This window comes from Oncorhynchus keta, chromosome 15, assembly GCF_023373465.1.
Source record: "Oncorhynchus keta strain PuntledgeMale-10-30-2019 chromosome 15, Oket_V2, whole genome shotgun sequence".
In the NCBI taxonomy this organism is placed as follows: Eukaryota; Metazoa; Chordata; class Actinopteri; order Salmoniformes; family Salmonidae; genus Oncorhynchus; species Oncorhynchus keta.
In genome coordinates this window covers 38,858,604-38,877,102 of record NC_068435.1, presented here as the reverse complement: position 1 = coordinate 38,877,102, position 18,499 = coordinate 38,858,604, and the positions used below count along the sequence as shown (strand labels likewise).

The 18,499-nt window shown below is 42.9% G+C and overlaps 2 protein-coding genes across 3 annotated transcripts in view; one reads left to right on the top strand and one right to left on the bottom strand.

Annotated features, from left to right (window-relative positions):
* Window positions 1-1,204: 1,204 nt before the first annotated feature.
* On the top strand, window positions 1,205-11,428 carry LOC118394899 (5'-AMP-activated protein kinase subunit beta-2-like). Of its 2 annotated transcripts, none has more exons than XM_035788541.2 (9): window positions 1,205-1,616; window positions 1,710-1,794; window positions 2,939-3,128; window positions 3,405-3,556; window positions 3,685-3,778; window positions 8,013-8,127; window positions 8,815-8,948; window positions 9,099-9,167; window positions 9,324-11,428. In XM_035788541.2, exons 3-9 carry the CDS (start codon window positions 2,970-2,972, stop codon window positions 9,399-9,401), a joined length of 801 nt encoding a protein of 266 aa, XP_035644434.1. In that variant the 5' UTR covers window positions 1,205-1,616; window positions 1,710-1,794; window positions 2,939-2,969; the 3' UTR covers window positions 9,402-11,428. The 2 variants fall into 2 exon arrangements, with proteins under 2 accessions (XP_035644434.1, XP_035644435.1); XM_035788542.2 differs by having other exon boundaries at window positions 1,205-1,623.
* Window positions 11,429-12,246: 818 nt separating this feature from the next.
* Window positions 12,247-18,499, bottom strand: part of LOC118395242 (myomegalin-like) — a 57,499-nt gene continuing 51,246 nt past the window's right edge. The window contains exons 41-45 of the mRNA XM_052464270.1: window positions 18,345-18,491; window positions 17,995-18,133; window positions 17,363-17,409; window positions 17,060-17,114; window positions 12,247-14,906 (exon numbers count right to left, since the gene is read on the bottom strand). Coding sequence (XP_052320230.1) covers window positions 14,767-14,906; window positions 17,060-17,114; window positions 17,363-17,409; window positions 17,995-18,133; window positions 18,345-18,491 — 528 coding nt within the window. The 3' untranslated portion in view covers window positions 12,247-14,766. The remainder of the gene's footprint in view (window positions 14,907-17,059; window positions 17,115-17,362; window positions 17,410-17,994; window positions 18,134-18,344; window positions 18,492-18,499) is intronic.

The window sequence follows — 18,499 nt, the reverse complement described above, 5'->3', positions numbered from 1 at the left end:
GTGCACATTAATCAACGTTTCAGTAAAAGTGCCGGTTTTAGCCAGCCGGTTAATTTTCAACCGCAGTCCCTGGGCAGGTTATTAAAAACAGTTACAATATAGACAATCATTGAGCAGTGAGCACACGCAGAGCAACATAGGACAAGCAAGACGTAGCATACAGACAGAGCAACATAGCACAAAAAGCAGCAAGACAAAATTCATAAAAGCAACAATGTGTTTCCACACCTCACAAGCTACAGACAACATGGAAAGCGGCAATACACAGATAGGGATTATGATCACAAACGTGATTGACCTTTAGCCATGTATTCATACATTTTGTGAAAGTGTGATAGGTGGTGCAGTTGTGTGTCTCACAGAGAAAGCAGATTTACTAAAGGTGCTTTTCCTTAAGGAAAATACAGTCACCTCTCATGGCAGACCTTGTGGATCTGCTGCCATATGTTTGGGTTTTCTGTTTGATGGCTATTGGGCTTCCTATCAAGCACTTTGAGAGCCTGCTTGTAGACGGACTGAATAGGTTTTAATGTTGTACAGCAAGCTTGGGCCCAACTAGCCAAGCAGTATGTTAAGTGGGGGAGTATTATAGATTTGAAGTACAGTTTTGCTACCTCTGGAGTCAAACAATTTTGTATAAATTGGAATGAAATCTGAATGACCTTTTTCACATGCTTTTTAAAAGAGAGGTTGGAATCAAGTATGATGCCAAGGTACTTAAAATCAGATACCACCTGGAGCTTCTCCCCTGACACATAGACATCTGGTTCAGTAGCATCTGTTGCCCTCTTTTTTTTCACATTGAGATGCAAACAAGAGTCACTGAGCCACTTTGTAAGCTGGACCATTACAGTAGTGAGTTATTGTGCAGCTTGTTGTTTGCTCTTTGCACATATATCACTGTATCACCTGCATGCATTTGAACTTCAGACCCAGTACAGACAGAATGCGTTTTGTAGTGGGTCTAGGGTGTCAGGTAAGGTAGAGGTGATATGATCCTTGACTAGTCTCTCAAAGCATTTCATGATGACAGACGTGAGTGCTATGGGCCGATAGTCATTTAGTTCAGTTACCTTTGCTTTCTTGGGTACAGGAACAATGGTGGACATCTTGAAACATGTGGGGACAACATACTGGGACAGGGAGAGATTGAATATGTATGTAAACACCAGCCAGCTGGTCTGCGCATGCTTTGAGGACGCTGCTAGAGATGCCGTTTGGCTGGCAGTTTTGCGAGGGTTAACACGCTTAAATGTCTTCCTCACCTCAGCCAAGATTGTTTAGTTTATAATCTGCGCAATGATGTGCCAAATCGTTCATTTATTGTATTTTTATTGGGTCATTAGAATAAGCTTCCATATGTGGTAATATTTCACTAGGAGCTGATCCGTGCACTATTGTGAAATAATTATATGGTGAAAGCAGTGCTGCGTTTTTAAACGTTTTTATCCTATCAGTATCGAAACATGGTTCAATGACGCACAGCGACCGCTCTCTCTGGGTGGTGTTTTCTCTCTGCGCAGTGTTTTGGGAAACGCATGATCCATCTTCGACTGTTGAAGGAAAGATGCATCGTTAAAACACTCGTAAACCTACATTCGGGAAACCGGGCCCAGGTTAGGTGTACGTGTATCACCTTTCAGTTCAAGAAACGGGTTTCTCTATTTGTCCCAATGTATGTATAGTTTTTCCTTGTGGTGTATCCGTAGTTGGTGATACGCATTGTGAAGAAGAATGTTGATGTTGTTGAAGAGGAAGACTCAGTGGTAAAAAAACTCCAAATCGTGTAATTTGGTGAGTAACTGCCACATACAGACTCGATTGATTAAAATGTGGTGTCATGATGTTAGCATAATGTCATGTGTTGACATTTCACACCCTAAGTATAGCCTAGCCCACGAAAGGCGTTGAGCCAGCTAAAACTATTCCCTGCTGCGATCAGGGAGCAATTGAATTTGATCTGTAGACTATAATCATTGCCAGATTGCTTGGTCGTTCAAGTTTGTTTCTTCGTTATTTTGGAGCAGCAAATCCAAGACCGACTTGATGATTGTCAGAAGTGTCTAGACAGCTGTTGGGCCAAGCAGAGCGCTTCTATTTATGTTGCAGCTAACGTTAGCTAGCTAAGTACAGTCAATATTCAGCTGTTACCATTATCGCCAACTTTAGACATGGATTTTCGCAGATTTGCTGGCTATTCTGTATAGCTAGCTAGTTATGCAAATTACAGGGTAGCACAAATGAAAAGGCAAAACATTTTGCTTAAAAGTCCAATGTATCCGTTTTTATCTCGGTATCAAATAATTTCTGTGTAATAATTAAAACTGTAATATGTAACCCAACCAATTTCACATAGAAAAGTGAGTTATAGATCTGTTATTCTCATTGATAGCAAGTCTAAGAAGTGGTAGATCAGTTCTATGTGTGATATTTCTATCCTTCCCATTCTTAAATACATAATTTTGTTTACTTTATTCTCTATCAATGATTGCCATTGCCAAAAATCTGTATACAGTGTTGGAAATGAAGTAAGGAGGTAAGGCAATAAATAGGCCATAGTGGCGAAGTAATTACAATTTAGCAATTAACACTGGAGTGATATGTGCAGATGAGGATGTGCAAGTAGAAATAATGGTGTGCAAAAGAGCAGAAAAACAAATATGGGGATGAGGTAGGTAGTTGGTTGGATGGGCTATTTACAGAAGGCTGTGTACAGCTGCAGCAATCAGTAAGCTGCTCTGACAGCTGATGCTTAAAGTTAGTGAGGGGGATATAAGTCTCCAACTTCAGTGATTTTTGCAATTCATTCCAGTCATTGGCAGCAGAGAACTGGAAGGAAAGGCAGCCAAAGGAGGTGTTGGCTTTGGGGATGACCAGTGAAATATACCTGCTGGAGCATGTGCTATGGGTGATGATGACTCTATATGTTTTCTTTCAGCTTGTCCTGGCTGGAGACTGAGTGAAGGATCATGGGTAACACAGGTGACCGGATGTCCAGTGATCGCCATGGCGCTAAGGCCCATCGATCAGACAGCAGAGGCAGCGACAAAGACCATGAGCCCAGCAAGATGGTGGACAGCACAGACGATCCTAACATCTTCAACACACACGGACTGGGGTCCTCCAAGGTACCTCAGCACTGGATCATAGGATTTATTTTATGGAGGGCTGTGAAGACCCTCACAGTAGCCTCTAACCTTTACCCTAACCCATCAAAAAGTTGGATGTAATCTGTTTTAGGAGTGTGGAAACAGATGTAGGTGGGGGGAAATGTCCAGCCCATTTGAAGGAGATGACGCCACCTTAGCTCAGGTCCAGGTCGCACGTAGACGCCATGGACAAGAGCTAAGAACACCTAGACCCTGTCATTCCCACGTTGTGATTTCAGCTGATTCTCCCCTCAGGCGTCGGACAAGGAGGAGCCTGACCTGGATGACTTGGTGAAGACAGGGCCTCAGTCCAGACCTACAGTCATCCGCTGGGCCGGAGGAGGGAAAGAGGTCTACATCGCGGGCTCCTTCAACAACTGGGGCAACAAGATCCCCCTCAATAAGAGGTAGGAGAGGAGCGGCCCTGGCTTACCAATAAGGTCTGCACACTGTATTACTCATATACTACCTTTTATTAGTGACACCATTTTGACACATTTAATAGTACATTAACACAGATTTTTTCCCCCCCAAGCCACAATGACTTTGTAGCGATCCTGGACTTGCCAGAGGGAGAGCACCAGTACAAGTTCTTTGTGGACGGACAGTGGGTCCATGACCCCTCAGAGGTAAACCCTACATAGGGCTCTGGCTTAAAGTAGACTACTAGATTGATTGATTGATTTTATTTTCCAGTAAAAAAATGCATATAAAGTACATTCAGAAAGTTTTCAGACCCCTTGACATCCATCTAAAATGGATAATACATTTTTTTTAAATCATCATTCTACACACAATACCCCATAATGACAAAGCGAAAGCAGGTTTATGAAAAACCAAAAAATTGGAGTCCACATGTGGTAACTTTAATTGTTTGGACATGATTTGGAAAGGCACACACCTCTCTATATAAGGTCCCACAGTTGACAGTGCATGTCAGAGCAAAACCAAGCTATGAGGTTGAAGGAATTGTCCGTAGAGCCCCGAGACATTATTGTGTCGAGGCACAGATCTGGGGAAGGGTACCAAAACATTTCTGCAGCATTGAAGGTCCCCAAGAACACAGTGGCCTCCATCATTCTTAAATGGAAGAAGTTTGGAACCAGCAAATCTCTTCCTAGTGCTGGCCGCCCAGCCAAACTGAGCAATCAAGGGAGAAGGGCCTTGGTCAGGGAGGTGACCAAGAACCTGATGGTCACTGACAGAGCTCCAGAGTTCCTCTGTGGAGATGGGAGAAACCATCTCTGCAGCTCTCCACCAATCAGGCCTTTATGGTAGAGTGGCCAGACGGAAGACACTAGTCAGTAAAGGCACATGACAGCCTGATTGGTGTTTTCCAGAAGGCACCTAAATTACTCTCAGACCATGAGAAACAAGGTTCTCTGGTATGATGAAACCAAGATTGAACTCTTTGGTCTGAATGCCAAGCCTCACGTCTGGAAGAACTCTGGCACCATCCCTGTAGTGAAGCATGGTGGTGGCAGCATCATGCTGTGGGAATGTTTTTCAGCAATCGGAACTGGGAGACGAGTCAGGATCGAGGGAAAGATGAATGGAGCAAAGTACAGAGAGATCCTTGATGAAAACCTGCTCCAGAGCTCTCAGGACCTCAGACTGGGGCGAAGGTTATTCTTCCAACAGGACAACGACCCTAGGCACACAGCCAAGACTATGCAGGAGTGGCTTCAGGACAAGTCTCTGAATGTCCTTGCGTGGCCCAGCCAGTGCCCAGACAGGAACCCGATCGAACATCTCTGGAGAGACCTGAAAATTGCTGTGCAGCGACACTCCTGATCCAACAGGACAGAGCTTGAGAGGATCTGCAGAGAAGAATGGGAGAAACTCCCCAAATACAGGTGTGCCAAGCTCGTAGCCTCATACCCAAGAAGACCCGAGCCTGTAATCGCTGCCAAAGGTGCTTCAACAAAGTACTGAGTAAAGGGTCTGAAAACGTATGTAAATGTTCTATTTCAATGTTTTACTTTTTATGAATTTGCCAACATTTATAAAAACCTGTTTTTGGTTTGTCATTATGGGTTATTGTGTGTAGATCAATGAGGGAATGTTAGTATTTTTTAATCCATTTTAGAATAAGGCGTAAATTCAAGGGGCTGGTTGATTGATTTAATTTATTTGACAATTATTTATATCCATACATAAGGGTGCTCCAGCCGCTGACGCCTCCACCTACAATTTAAGAAAATCATAAAGGACAACACAATAAAGCTTAACAGCTTATTTCGATTGTGGTCCTTTTGAAGGGGACAATGACAGACGGTTTGTTTTATAACATGAGATAACTAGTGCAATTCCCTTGCCTAATAAACAACTACGGACATACCCTTAATATATAAAACATTACATTCCCAATATATACAAGACGATCACAATATGATAAACAACAGGCACCAAAATACTATATGCAATCCCAGGCATTTCCTTCTCGGCCACGTACTATAATCTTACGGCTCACTTTTGAGACATGCTACTATTTAGCCATTTTTTCAGTGAGAACTTGAAACTACATTTCGAGGTTCTACATTTCAGATTATTTGGAAGACTATTCCAATGAAGCAGCATGAAAAAGTTTCCCCATACCACTTTTACATCTAAAAGGAAGTCAGTTTCACTCCTTCTAGTGGAATAGTTATGGTTATCTCGTACCAAGTTAAAGTAGTTACATACAGTGGATTGCGAAAGTATTCACCCCCTTGGCATTTTCCCTATTTTGTGGCCTTACAACCTGGAATTAAAATAGATATTGGGGGGGTTTGTATCATTTGATTTACACAACATGTCTACCACTTTGAAGATGCAACATATTTTTTTATTGCGAAACAAACAAGAAATAAGACAAAAAAACAGAACTTGAGCGTGAATAGATATTCACCCCCCCCCCAAGTCAATACTTTGTAGAGCCACCTTTTGCAGCAATTACAGCTGCAAGTCTCTTGGGGTATGTCTCTATAGGCTTGGCACATCTAGCCACTGGGCTTTTTGCCCATTCTTCATGGCAAAACTTCTCCATATCCTTCAAGTTGGATGGGTTCCGCTGGTATACAGCAATCTTTAAGTCATACCACAGATTCTCAATTGGATTGAGGTCTGGGCTTTGACTAGGCCATTCCTAGACATTTAAATGTTTCCCCTTAAACGACCCAAGTGTTGATTTAACAGTGTGCTTAGGGTCATTGTCCTGCTGGAAGGTGAACCTCCGTCCCAGTCTCAAATCTCTGGAAGACTGAAACAGGTTTCCCTCAAGAAGTTTCCTGTATTTAGCGCCATCCATCATTCCTTCAATTCTGATCAGCTTCCCAGTTCCTGCCGATGAAAAATATCCCCACAGCAGGATGGTGTTCTCGGGGTGATGATAGGTGTGGGTTTTGCGCCAGACATAATGTTTTCCTTGATGGCCAAAAAGCTAGATTTGTCTCATCTGACCAGAGTACCTTCTTCCATATGTTTGGGGAGTCTCCCACATGCCCTTTGGTGAACACCAAACGTGTTTGCTTATTTTTTTCTTTAAGCAAGCTATGAGGTTTTCTGGTCACTCATCCGTAAAGCCCAGCTCTGTGGAGTGTACGGCTTAAAGTGGTCCTATGGGCAGATACTCCAATCTCCACTGTGGAGCTTTGCAGCTCCTTCTGGGTTATCTTTGGTCTCTTTGCTGCCTCTGATTAATGCCCTCCTTGCCTGGTCCGTGAGTTTTGGTGGGCGGCCCTCTCTTGGCAGGTTTGTTGTGGTGCCATATTCTTTCCATTTTTTAATAATTGATTTAATGGTGCTCCATGGGCTGTTCAAAGTTTAGGATATGTTTTTATAACCCAACCCACAACTTTGTCCCCGACCTGTTTGGAGAGCTCCTTGGTCTTCATGTTGCCACTTGCTTGGAGGTGCCCCTTGCTTAGTGGTGTTGCAGACTCTGGGGCCTTTCAGAACAGGTGTGTATATATACGGAGATCATGTGACACTTGACACAGGTGAACTGTATTTAACCAATTATATGACTTCTGAAGGTAATTGGTTGCACCAGATCTTATTTAGGGGCTTCATAGCACTTTTCTGTTTTTTTTTTCTGTTTTAGAATTTTTTGAAACAAGTCATTTTTTTCATTTCACTTCACCAATTTGGACTAGTTTGTGTATGTCCATTACATGAAATCCAAATAAAAATCTATTTAAATTACAGGTTGTAATGCAACAAAAAAGGAAAAACGCCAAGGGGGTGAATACTTTTGCAAAGCACTGTAGGTACCTGTGGACCATACTGTGGACAATTTTACGTACAAGACACAATTTAATCTGAGAGGCTCCTCCACCTTGATCCATCGAAGGCTTTCAAAGAAAGAACAGTCGAACAGTCAAGATGCGTAAGTGCTGGAAGTTTAAGAATAATCCTGACTAATTTGTTCTGAGATGTCTGCAGTTGGTAGAGCATGGCACTTGTAACGCCAAGGTAGTGGGTTTGATTCCCGGGACCACCCATACGTAAAACGTATGCACGCACCACTGTAAGTTGCTTTGGATGAAATGGCTGAATGGGTCTGAATACTTTCCGAATGCACTGTATGTATATGCCATTTCATCCAAAGCAACTTACGAACCCACTACCATGGCGTTACAGGTGCCATGCTCTACCAACTGAGTTACATATGCACACAGTACAAAAACGTGACAGGGATAGCAGGATAAAGTCAGTGACTTGACTTATTTCCATGTCATTTTTGAGAAGCAACCCAGGCCTATCCCCCCCAAAAGAAAATGGCCATTTGCAGTCATGTGGTTTGGCGATCCAGCTGTACTGTCTTTGTTATTAACTCTTTATAAGCCCTGGTTAACCCTGCTATAACACTCCCTCCTGCAGCCAGTGGTGACCAGCCAGTTGGGCACCATCAACAACCTGATCGAGGTGAAGCAGTCGGACTTTGAGGTGTTCGATGCTCTGCAGGTGGACTCTCTGGAGTCTACCGACACCTCAGGTCAGTAGGCGCTCTAAATCCTCTGTTGTCCCTCTTGGGTTAAGCATAGCATTCTGCTGACCAAGATGTGTCAAGGCTAACACAGTCACGTCAATCCGTGCAGCTAGAAGAACAGCAAAGTAGTTGCGTTTCATTTAGTTTGACCTGCTTTTCTATTGACGTTTATTTTGTATATACCCATAAACATTATGCTGAGTCATGATTTTGACTGGCTGAGAAAATATGCCAGTCTTGTCCTGACGTTAATTCTGAATAGGACAGTGGAGATCGAATTTTAACATAGAAATTATGTTGCAAATGTCGAGAGACAGACAGAAACGTTTGTACAACCCCCCCCAATAATGTGTAGATGCCTTTTACGTTGCAGATCATGTTAATACATTGGCTGGCTGAGCTGATGGGACTGGGACAGATGATAAGCAGGGATTTCTCAGATGGAACAGAAAACAAGATTCTAATTATTGTGTCATAGGCTTACCCGTGATAAACAGCTTTTTTAGTATGGCTTAGAACGCTTCTCAACCAATCACAATGCTTGTTTTGACCAACCCGTTGTATAATTAATCATGAGCAGGTGTTTAGGATAAGTTATGTAAGTTGGTGAAAACACAAGAAATCCGTGTCACCCTTTGAGAGTATATGAATGTCATGCTGTGTGTGTGTGTGTGTGTTATTGTGTCTCCTTAGATCTGTCCAGCTCCCCTCCAGGGCCCTATGGACAGGAGCAGTACATGTTTAGGCCTGAGGAACGCTTCAAAGCCCCGCCCATCCTCCCCCCACACCTCCTCCAAGTCATCCTCAACAAGGACACCAACATCTCTGTAAAGTTCTTTCTGCCTCAGTCTCCCTCTCTTTCTATCTCTCTCTCCTGCTCTCTGTTCTCTTTCTCTCTCTCACATCGGCGTGTGGTAAACACTCATTCGGAAACTTCTTGATTGCTCATTCGTCTTCCGTCTTTCCCTCTCCTACAGTGCGACCCAGCCTTGCTGCCTGAACCCAACCACGTGATGCTCAACCACCTTTATGCTCTCTCAATAAAGGTACAGTAGGAGGGCATCAACAGCCCCATCCCACTTCTTACTGCACTACTTATAGATTAACAGTCCCTTTCATAACATAGCATTAGTAATGTATTACTTACATGATCAGACTTACATGATCTGTCTGTCTCTCTCACTCCCTTTCCCCTCCCTCAGGATGGCGTGATGGTGCTCAGTGCGACTCACAGGTATAAGAAGAAGTACGTCACATCTCTGCTCTACAAGCCCATCTAACCTGTCTGTGTAGGTGCAGATAGAGGGTGGCATGTTAACACTGTACTGGGTTTAACCATCGTGTAGCTGAGATTGCACTAAACTAACAGTTTACTGATGAGACTGGGGGCAAATCTCAAAGGACACCCTTTTCCTTGTCCAGTGACCTACAGGGCTCCACAAAGGGCTCAAAGTAATGCACTCGATGGGGAATAGGGTTTCATTTGAGTCTCAGCGTGTGACCCTCACAAGGGAAAATACTTAGCATTCACAGTTTGATAGCGATAAGAAAAGGGACTGAGAAGGAGACTACTGTGTGTGTTTGTGTGGAGCACTTCTTTGCATGTGGGCGTGTAGAAAGAACATTTAGTTCCATTAAAAACATGACGGTTTGAAGAAAAGTCCTGATGGAACTTGGAAATGCATATAATCAAGATGATGTTTTATTAAATGAGCTTTGAAAAGATATGAACACGGAAAGAGGGCCGTTGAATGTCACTGGCTTGGATTATGGTCCCATTCTTTCTCCGTATTATTACTGTAGTTGGACATGACTGGAGTAACTTCCTGGTTTGGTCCCAATGGGTCGATGACCACTAATCGAACCATGATATGCAATTGGATAGGCTGTAAATTGAACTGTGCTTTATGTCTTTATGACACGGTGATGCAAGCACTTGAGTTACCCACCCATGTGTCTCCAACAAATGCTTTAAGCAGGACTGTTGACATAAGCTTTTAACTATGCAGGTGTACGGAAAAATATTGCACAGTAGCTTTATGTTGGACCTCGGTGTCCAAGCTGCATTTTCTAGGCCTAGATACAGAAATGGCTGCGCTACGTGTCTCTCTAGCCCATTTTCTATTTATCCAATAGGAATCTATTTGTCTGTGTGCCATATTTATAGCTTACACTCCCAAATACTGGTTTGTCTTGAATGTTGTGGAGCAATTGAATGTCTAGTACGAACAGTTTACTGAATATGTGGTGGATTTTATGGATTTCAATCAAGATTCAAAATGTCATTCTGTAAAGTATAAAATGGCCAATATGGATTTCAATCAAGATTCAAAATGTCATTCTGTAAAGTATAAAATGGCCAATATGGAATGTGGAAAAGCGTAATTTACTTTCATCAAGATTGTTACATTTGAGTGTTCTGTGAATCAAACTTCACATTTTTGACCATACACCATTTCATATTTGTACGTTGTAAGAGTACTGTACCTGTTGCTTTTGATACCAGTAATCAACGTGGGCTGATATGTAGGTATATACTCCAAAGAGAATATAAATATATGAGATTTTATTTGAAAAACTGAGTAAAGAAATGATTACTGAAAGCCATAGCTCACTCTGAGACGATACACTGCAACACCTTCCTAATATTGAGTTCCACCTCGCTTTGCCCTCAGCCTCAATTCGTCAGGGCTGGGCCATGGACTCTACAAGCTGTCAAGTGTTCCACAGGGATGCTGGCCCATGTCGACTCCAATGCTTCTCACAGTTGTGTAAAGTTGGCTGGATGTCCTTTGGGTGGTGGACCATTCTTGATACACACAGGAAACCGCTGAGCGTGTAAAACCCAGCAGCGTTGCAGTTCTTGACACACTAAAACTGGTGTGCCTGGCACCTACTACCATACCCAGCTCAAAGCTACTTAAATATTTTGTCAGACCCATTCACCCTCTGAATGGCACACATACACAATGTCTCATGGCTTAAACATCCACCTTTAACCGGTCTCCTCCCCTTCACCTACACTGATTTGAAGTGGATTTAATAAGGGATTATAGCTTTCACCTGGATTCACCTGGTCAGTTTGTCATGGAAAGAGCAGGTGTTCCTAATGTTTTGTACACTCAGTGAACGATGTGATATTCTGGAACTCGATTAGGTAAAAACAAAACTTGAATTTTAAATCTGTTAGCTAACATGTTTTTTTCTTCTCCAAAATGCTTTGCAGCATCATTGTAAGCCAAGTACTGTAGAAGATTGTTTCAGTTTGCAAATAAAAAAGGGGAGACATGTTGACTCTAAAGTATCAGTAGTGTCTCTGACTGATGTTTGATGTGGCTGACTGTGTTCCATCTGGCCTAGCTGTAGAACATATTCAATAGAAGAAGAATCAACAGAATCAGTAAATGTCTGTACATTCCCCTTGCACTGTACAGACACCCCTATAACGCCAAAAGTTGTGACACGGTATTTTTTAAAACTTTTTATTATTATTTTTTTAACACAAAAAGTCCTCTGTGATAACACACACACACAGTGACCATCTTCAGAGACAGAGCCCATGGTCCAGCTCGGTGTCGGCATCCTAGTTAGCTTCATCACACACACACACAACCTGACAACCCAAGCTGCTCTTCGATATCACATAGCATTATTTACATAAGTACTACTAGACACAGTTAACACGGCTGTTGGATTCCTTTCTACACAACGCGTTGTTCACGTGATAATGTGCTGTTCTACTCTGACACAATCCTATACATCTATGGTTTGTGTTTCTGCTTTGGTAGAAAAATATTCATTTTCCTTAATCGTTCTCAATCTTCTCATCAAATCCTAATTTGTCAAATGAAACACACAGCATGGGGTTTTATCTTAAAGTGTTTGGCAATTTACCTCAAGGGACTTTCCATTGAGTTGAGTGCAAACAAGACCTTGTTGGCAGATCTACTGTGATATATATCTAGGATAGACACCAAACGCTAGTAACTCCAAGTAAGTGTTAGGAGCACATTTTAAAGGCAAGCAAAGCAACATTATCCATCCAAAGCTTAATATTAGGTGGGCGTGTAAGTAATACCACTGTTTGGTTTCCGTCATATCCTAAGAAAAGGCATACATTTATGATTTCATAGCTGTGACTATTTTATTACAATCTGGCATTATCAAAATCTAATAAACCATACAAAGCAGAAAAGAAAAACACTCAAGGACGCGTAACTATTCTTGATAAAATGATTGTTAACATCAAGCAGATCGTGCAGAGCTATTGCACAGCTACCCAGATATTCAACGTTTGCGTATAGAGCTAAAGTCTGACATGATTATCCACACACAAAAAAGGTCAACAGAATACAGTGAGAAAGACAAGCCATTTACAATGTGAAAATGGCTAAATGTACAGCAAGAACACTTAAAACAATCAAAAGCAGCGTAGGAAGAAACACCTTTGGGGGTGACAGCTTCACCGATTGTGAAATCTAGAACATTGGTCCCACCAGTAGCCTGCCAAAGTTTGGAACAGGTAGGAGAATAAGGAACATGTTGCCAATAACACCATGGGAATGCAATGGCGGTCTAAACCAAGACAAATACCTCGAAGAAGTCCAATGGAAATGTAACAATCCAGAATGATATTCTCTGGTGTTGTGGTACATCTCTCACAGCAGCCCAATTGAGTTTTTTTTTCATTCACAAAGCAGTAGTAGCCTAGTGTGAAAGATTCTCTTTTTGAAAGGTTTGGTCCATTAATGACAAGATGTGCTCGTTTATAAAGCACATGTCCAACTAAAGTGAACCAATCATCTGACGGTTACCGTCTCTGCTTCAAATGGCTCTCAAAGAGCAGCCAATCAAATGATATCGCCATCATAATGTCATAGATGGTCTCATATACTAGGCTGATGTCTTCCTATAGAGTCACATCATGCTTATAGTAGGCTGTCATTTGCATAGGTAAGGCAAACAAGTATGCGAAGAGTTCAAAGTTCAAACTTTGGCAAGTAATGGTGAACCTCTGTTCCACGAACAAAGGTTGAGACTGTTCCTTTTTAAAACCTCTGATGCATCGACACTGCACCAAAACTACATTTCATTTCACTCAGTAGTATTCAGGATAGTAAGTAGTATAATATTGTACTGACAATCTTTTTCACCTTATCAAGAGTGGCTCAATGATTAAGTTCCAGTGTCAGGCAAAAAGGAAAAATAGCTGGCGTGCCATGATCATTTAAATAACAACATTATTGCACATGCTCGTCTGAGGACTCCTAAAGAGGAGCTTGAATACGCGTGTTCGGCCTCGGTCCGTTTCAGCCCCTAGCGCCTTCTTTAGCCATTACCCATTCTGTGTTAGATCATCGGAGGGCTAGGTGGAGCCACAACCATATTGCTGTCACCTATCTGGCCCATTCAGATCTGTGAACACCGATGGGGAAGGGGTTAGTGATTGAAATGGAACGGGGCCTTTGTTCTGCTATCCAGAAGCCTTGGCTAATGGCAGACAGACCATTCAGAGGTATCATCCTCCACAGATAAATATAGCACACAATTACCTAGAACTGCCACACCTATACATTCCTCCACTGTGATTCCAGCAGATATGCTAGATTGTGGATGTCATTGTATTTTTTGCATTGTATTTGCAAAGAAAGTCCTCATTGATGAAATGCCACAAGAAGAAAGCTTGCATTTTTAGTGGCAATTGAAGTTGAAGATTTGTTTGAAAAGAAATGGATTGATCATGTATGTCTGTGAATGTATGTGTGTGTACTGTACTTTGTGTGTATACGTTTGTATACATTTCCTTTCTCAAGCCTTGAGTTCACATGCATTGACACTTATCCCATCCAAAAGCTACCAGGCAGAGGAGCACACTATCTATGCTCTGGGTAGAAGCTTCCCTCAGCCACAGATCTAGGACCAGCATTACCTTAACCATTAGGGAAAAAGCATATCTGACCTTAGATCAGTGTCTAGGACCAGCTTATCCCCCTCATTACCTTAACCATTAGGGAAAAAGCAAATCTGATCTTAGATCAGTGTCTTGGACCAGCTTACCCTCCTCATTACCTTAACCATTAGGGAAAAAGCAAATCTGACCTTAGATCAGTGTCTAGGACCAGCTTACCCCGCTCATTACCTTAACCATTAGGGAAAAAGCAAATCTGACCATAGATCAGTGTCTAGGGGCAGCTTAATCCTACTTCTTCTACAGCAGTCAAGGACACACATTACTGTTACCATCAGAGGCACATTTCAAACCACCTTCTTTTTCACACTCACAAGGCAAACATCAGACTGAACCAACAGTCTCTGGAGCTAGAAGACACCAACAGAAGAACAGGGGTGGGTGGGGATGGGAGAAAAGATGAATGAAGAACAGTCGAACGAGGGTAGAGGAATGAAAACTAAAGGAGGACGAATTCAGGTAAGGCTCGAGGTGCAAGAGTCTTGGGCAAGAATTGCCGGCAGGAGAGAAATGGTGGAGAAAGAAAGAATGGATGGAGTGCTCTGAGGGTTGACATTCGATGCTATAGACTAGGCTGAGAGGTGGATGGGGTGATGGGTGAGGCAGAGGAGGTGTTGTGGGGTCATGGCTGTTCTGGCGGTGAGGTCAGAGGTCGTGGTGTTGTACTGGCTGGTTCTTTAACAGGTCAGCACCTGGAGCAGGCACTGGCTGCCACGCTTCCTGGTTCCCGGATGCCGATTGGACATTGCCGGGGCGTCACCAGGCTTCAAGAAACTCCAATCAGTAGGCCGTTCATTGGCGTGACTTCGGTCTTCAGCTAAGAGGGAGGAGAGGGAAAAACAGGGAGAAAGAAAGAAAACATGCATTATTCACTGGTACACTCCTGTTACACACCCAGATGAGGACGCCACAGCCAAAACGTTTATGAACAACTGTTACAACTTCACACTGCAATGAAGAGTAGAGAGCGCAAAGGTTAGGTTATTCCGCAACGATTTTGAAGATTTGTTGCGGTTAAAGGTTAATGGAATATTTGAAATACGTTTTGGCTTTGTTAGCATGAAACCACAACAATAGCGTAAGTGCTTGCAGATGATGAGAAGCTGAAAATGCCATTGAGTGAGTGATAGTTGCAGCATGTATATTGTTATATAAAATCTGTTACCTTCCCTCAGTAAGTAACCTGTATTAAGTGTAACTACTGGTAAAATCATGTGTGTGTGTGTGTGTGTGTGTGTGTGTGTGTGTGTGTGTGTGTGTGTCTGTGTGTGTGTGTCTGTCTGTGTGTGTCTGTGTGTGTGTCCTTGGGAGAGAAATAGTTTCTAGTATTTTAATGTTTGCCTTCAGAGAATGGAAACTATGCATATTTTTAAAGTTTGCAATGGTACAGAAAATCATCATTGTGGGTGGTCTCCATAGTGGATCACTTAGGTTTACACAGGCAACCCAATTCTGATCTTTTTTTGCACTAATAGATTTTTGAATAATCACATCAGATATTGTAATTGGTCAAAAGACAAATGAGTGAAAAAAACATCAGAATTGGAAACACAGCCTTAGTACACTGAACAAAAATATAAATACAACATGTCAAGTGTTTGTTCCATGTTTCATGAGCTGAAATAAAATACCCCAGACATGTTTTATATGCACAAAAATAATATTTCCATCCAATTTTGTGAACAAATTTGTTTACATCCTTGTTAGTGAGCATTTCTCCTTTGCCAAGATAATCCATCCACCTGACATGTGTGGAATATCAAGAAGCTGATTAAACAGCATGATCATTACATATACGCACCTTATGCTGGGGACAATAAAAGGCCACTCTAAAATGTGCAGTTTTGTCACAAAACACAATGCCACAGATGTCTCATGTTTTGAGGGAGCACGCAATTGGCAAGACGACTGCAGGAATGTCCACCAGAGCTTTTGCCAGAGAATGTAATGTTAAATTCTCTACCATAAGCCACCTCCAACGTCATTTCAGAGAATTTGTCAGTACGTCCAACCGACCTCCCAACCACAGACTACGTGTAACCACACAAGCCCAGGACCTCCACATCCGGCTTCTTCACCTGCGGGATCGTCTGAGACCAGCCACCCGGACAGCTGATGAAACTGTGGGTTTGCACAACCGAAGAATGTCTGCACAAACGGTCAGAAACCGTCTCAGCTCACCAGGGTGTCTTATGGTGGCAGTGTGGTTATGGTATGGGTAGACATAAGCTACGGACAACGAACACGATTGCATTTTATGGGGTAAAATGTTTTTTTGTTTTTTTAAACATGTATTTTGTCGATGGAAATTTGAATGCACATGAGGTTGGTGGCACCTTAATTGGGGAGAAGGGGCTCATGGTAATGGCTGGAGCGGTTATGTCACTCATTGAGCCTGTTTGGGATGCTCTGGATCGAAATGTGTATGACAGCGCGTTCCAGTTCCCGGCAATATCCAGCAACTTCACACAGCCATTGAAGAGGAGTGGGACAACATTCCACAGGCCACAATCAACAGCCTGATCAACTTTATGCGAAGGAGATGTGTCATGCTGTATGAGGCAAATGGTCGTCACACCAGATACTGACTGGTTATCTGATCCACGACCCTGCCTTGTTTTTAAGGTCTCTGTAAACAACAGATGCATATCTGTATTCCCAGTCATGTAAAATCCATAGATTTGGGCCCGTAACTCAGTAAAATCTTTGAAATTGTTGCAAGTTGCGTTTATATTTTTGTTCAGTGTATAAACAGCATTTAAATATAATTCTAGGGGTGATAAAAAAACTCATTGAGGTATTGATTTAGGACAAGGCATTGGTTTCTACGACTTATATTCATCCATTTGTATGACTTATATGATAGTCCTTAAATATTACTTTTCTGTTGTTTGATTGGATGGTAAAACAGTGATGTCACACAGCACGACAGGCACAACAGGCCAAGCCACAGTGTGCCAAACCATTTACCAGCATAAGGAGTGGAAGAGGAGGAGCTTAGAGAGGAGATCCTCCGATCGTTCTTCTGGAGGTACTCAGGGGAAAGGAGGAGGAGGAGGAAGGAGGGAAGAGACAAACGCAGGATGAAGGAACAGGTGAAACAGACAGGGAGGGTGCAAAACAGAGACAACACTAGAGATACAGTACTGACACTAGGACTGGGTAACCAGATACTGAACACAACACATGAACAGCATTTTATGTGGTATACAAGATGGGAATACTTGGGTATACCACATACAGTATGTATTGAGGACAATTACAATCTCTTACCTCCAAGTTAGTCCTGGCTTTTTTCAGCACATCACGAGTCCTTGATACTGCAATGAAAAGGGGAACTGTACAATAAGAAGAAACATCTAACTAGGACCTTTTTCACACACACACACACACACACACACACACACACACACACACACACACACACACACACACACACACACACACACACACACACACACACACACACACACACACACACACACACACACACACACACACACACACCAGACCAAACACACACACTGGGACACCAGACCACACACACTGGGACACCAGACCACACACACTGGGACACCAGACCACACACACACACACACTGGGACACCAGACCACACGCACACACTGGGACACCAGACCACACACACACACACTGGGACACCAGACCACACACACACACACACTGGGACACCAGACCACACACACACACACACACTGGGACACCAGACCACACACACACACTGGGACACCAGACCACCAGACCACACACACACACTGGGACACCAGACCACACACACACACTGGGACACCAGACCACACACACACACTGGGACACCAGACCACATACACACACTGGGACACCAGACCACACACACACCCACACACAAACACACACAGACACTCACACTGGTTGACGATGAAGTGCTCCATGCCTTCCTTGGTGCGGCTGGTGCTCCTCAGTCTCTGGATGGTTCCCTGAAGCACCTCCCCCTGCTCTGAGATACGCCCCCTCAGCGACAGAATCTCCTCTTGCATACACTTCTCCTGCATGGGTCACAGCAATCAATCAATAAATCAATACAATGATCAATCAACTCAATATTTCAATCAAACAATAAACGAAACAACAGTTCACATCTCTGCCTAGCAGCCTGCCTTACCAATAGAGTGTCTCACAGCCATCACATGGTTGACAAACCACCAATTACAACGAAAGGATTCATAATATACTGGTAGTAAACCATGTATAGTGCACCTTCTTAAGGTTATGGGTGTAACAGTCTGTGCTGGGCAGGGCAGCCCTCCAAAACATCTTGATCAGGGACACAACCTCCTCTAGGATCTGTCTCAGGGTCTTGGTGTTTGACAGCAGACTCCTCACGCGCCCATAGTCCAGGAGGACCTACACAG

What these genes read in the sequence shown, in the direction of transcription:
- LOC118394899 (XM_035788541.2), top strand. Translation starts at nt 2,970, where the DNA reads ATGGGTAACACAGGTGACCGGATGTCCAGTGATCGCCATGGCGCTAAG. An exon ending in ACGGACTGGGGTCCTCCAAG is followed by an intron (nt 3,129 to 3,404) that starts GTACCTCAGCAC and finishes TTCTCCCCTCAG; the next exon opens with GCGTCGGACAAGGAGGAGCC. An exon ending in TTTATGCTCTCTCAATAAAG is followed by an intron (nt 9,168 to 9,323) that starts GTACAGTAGGAG and finishes CCCCTCCCTCAG; the next exon opens with GATGGCGTGATGGTGCTCAG.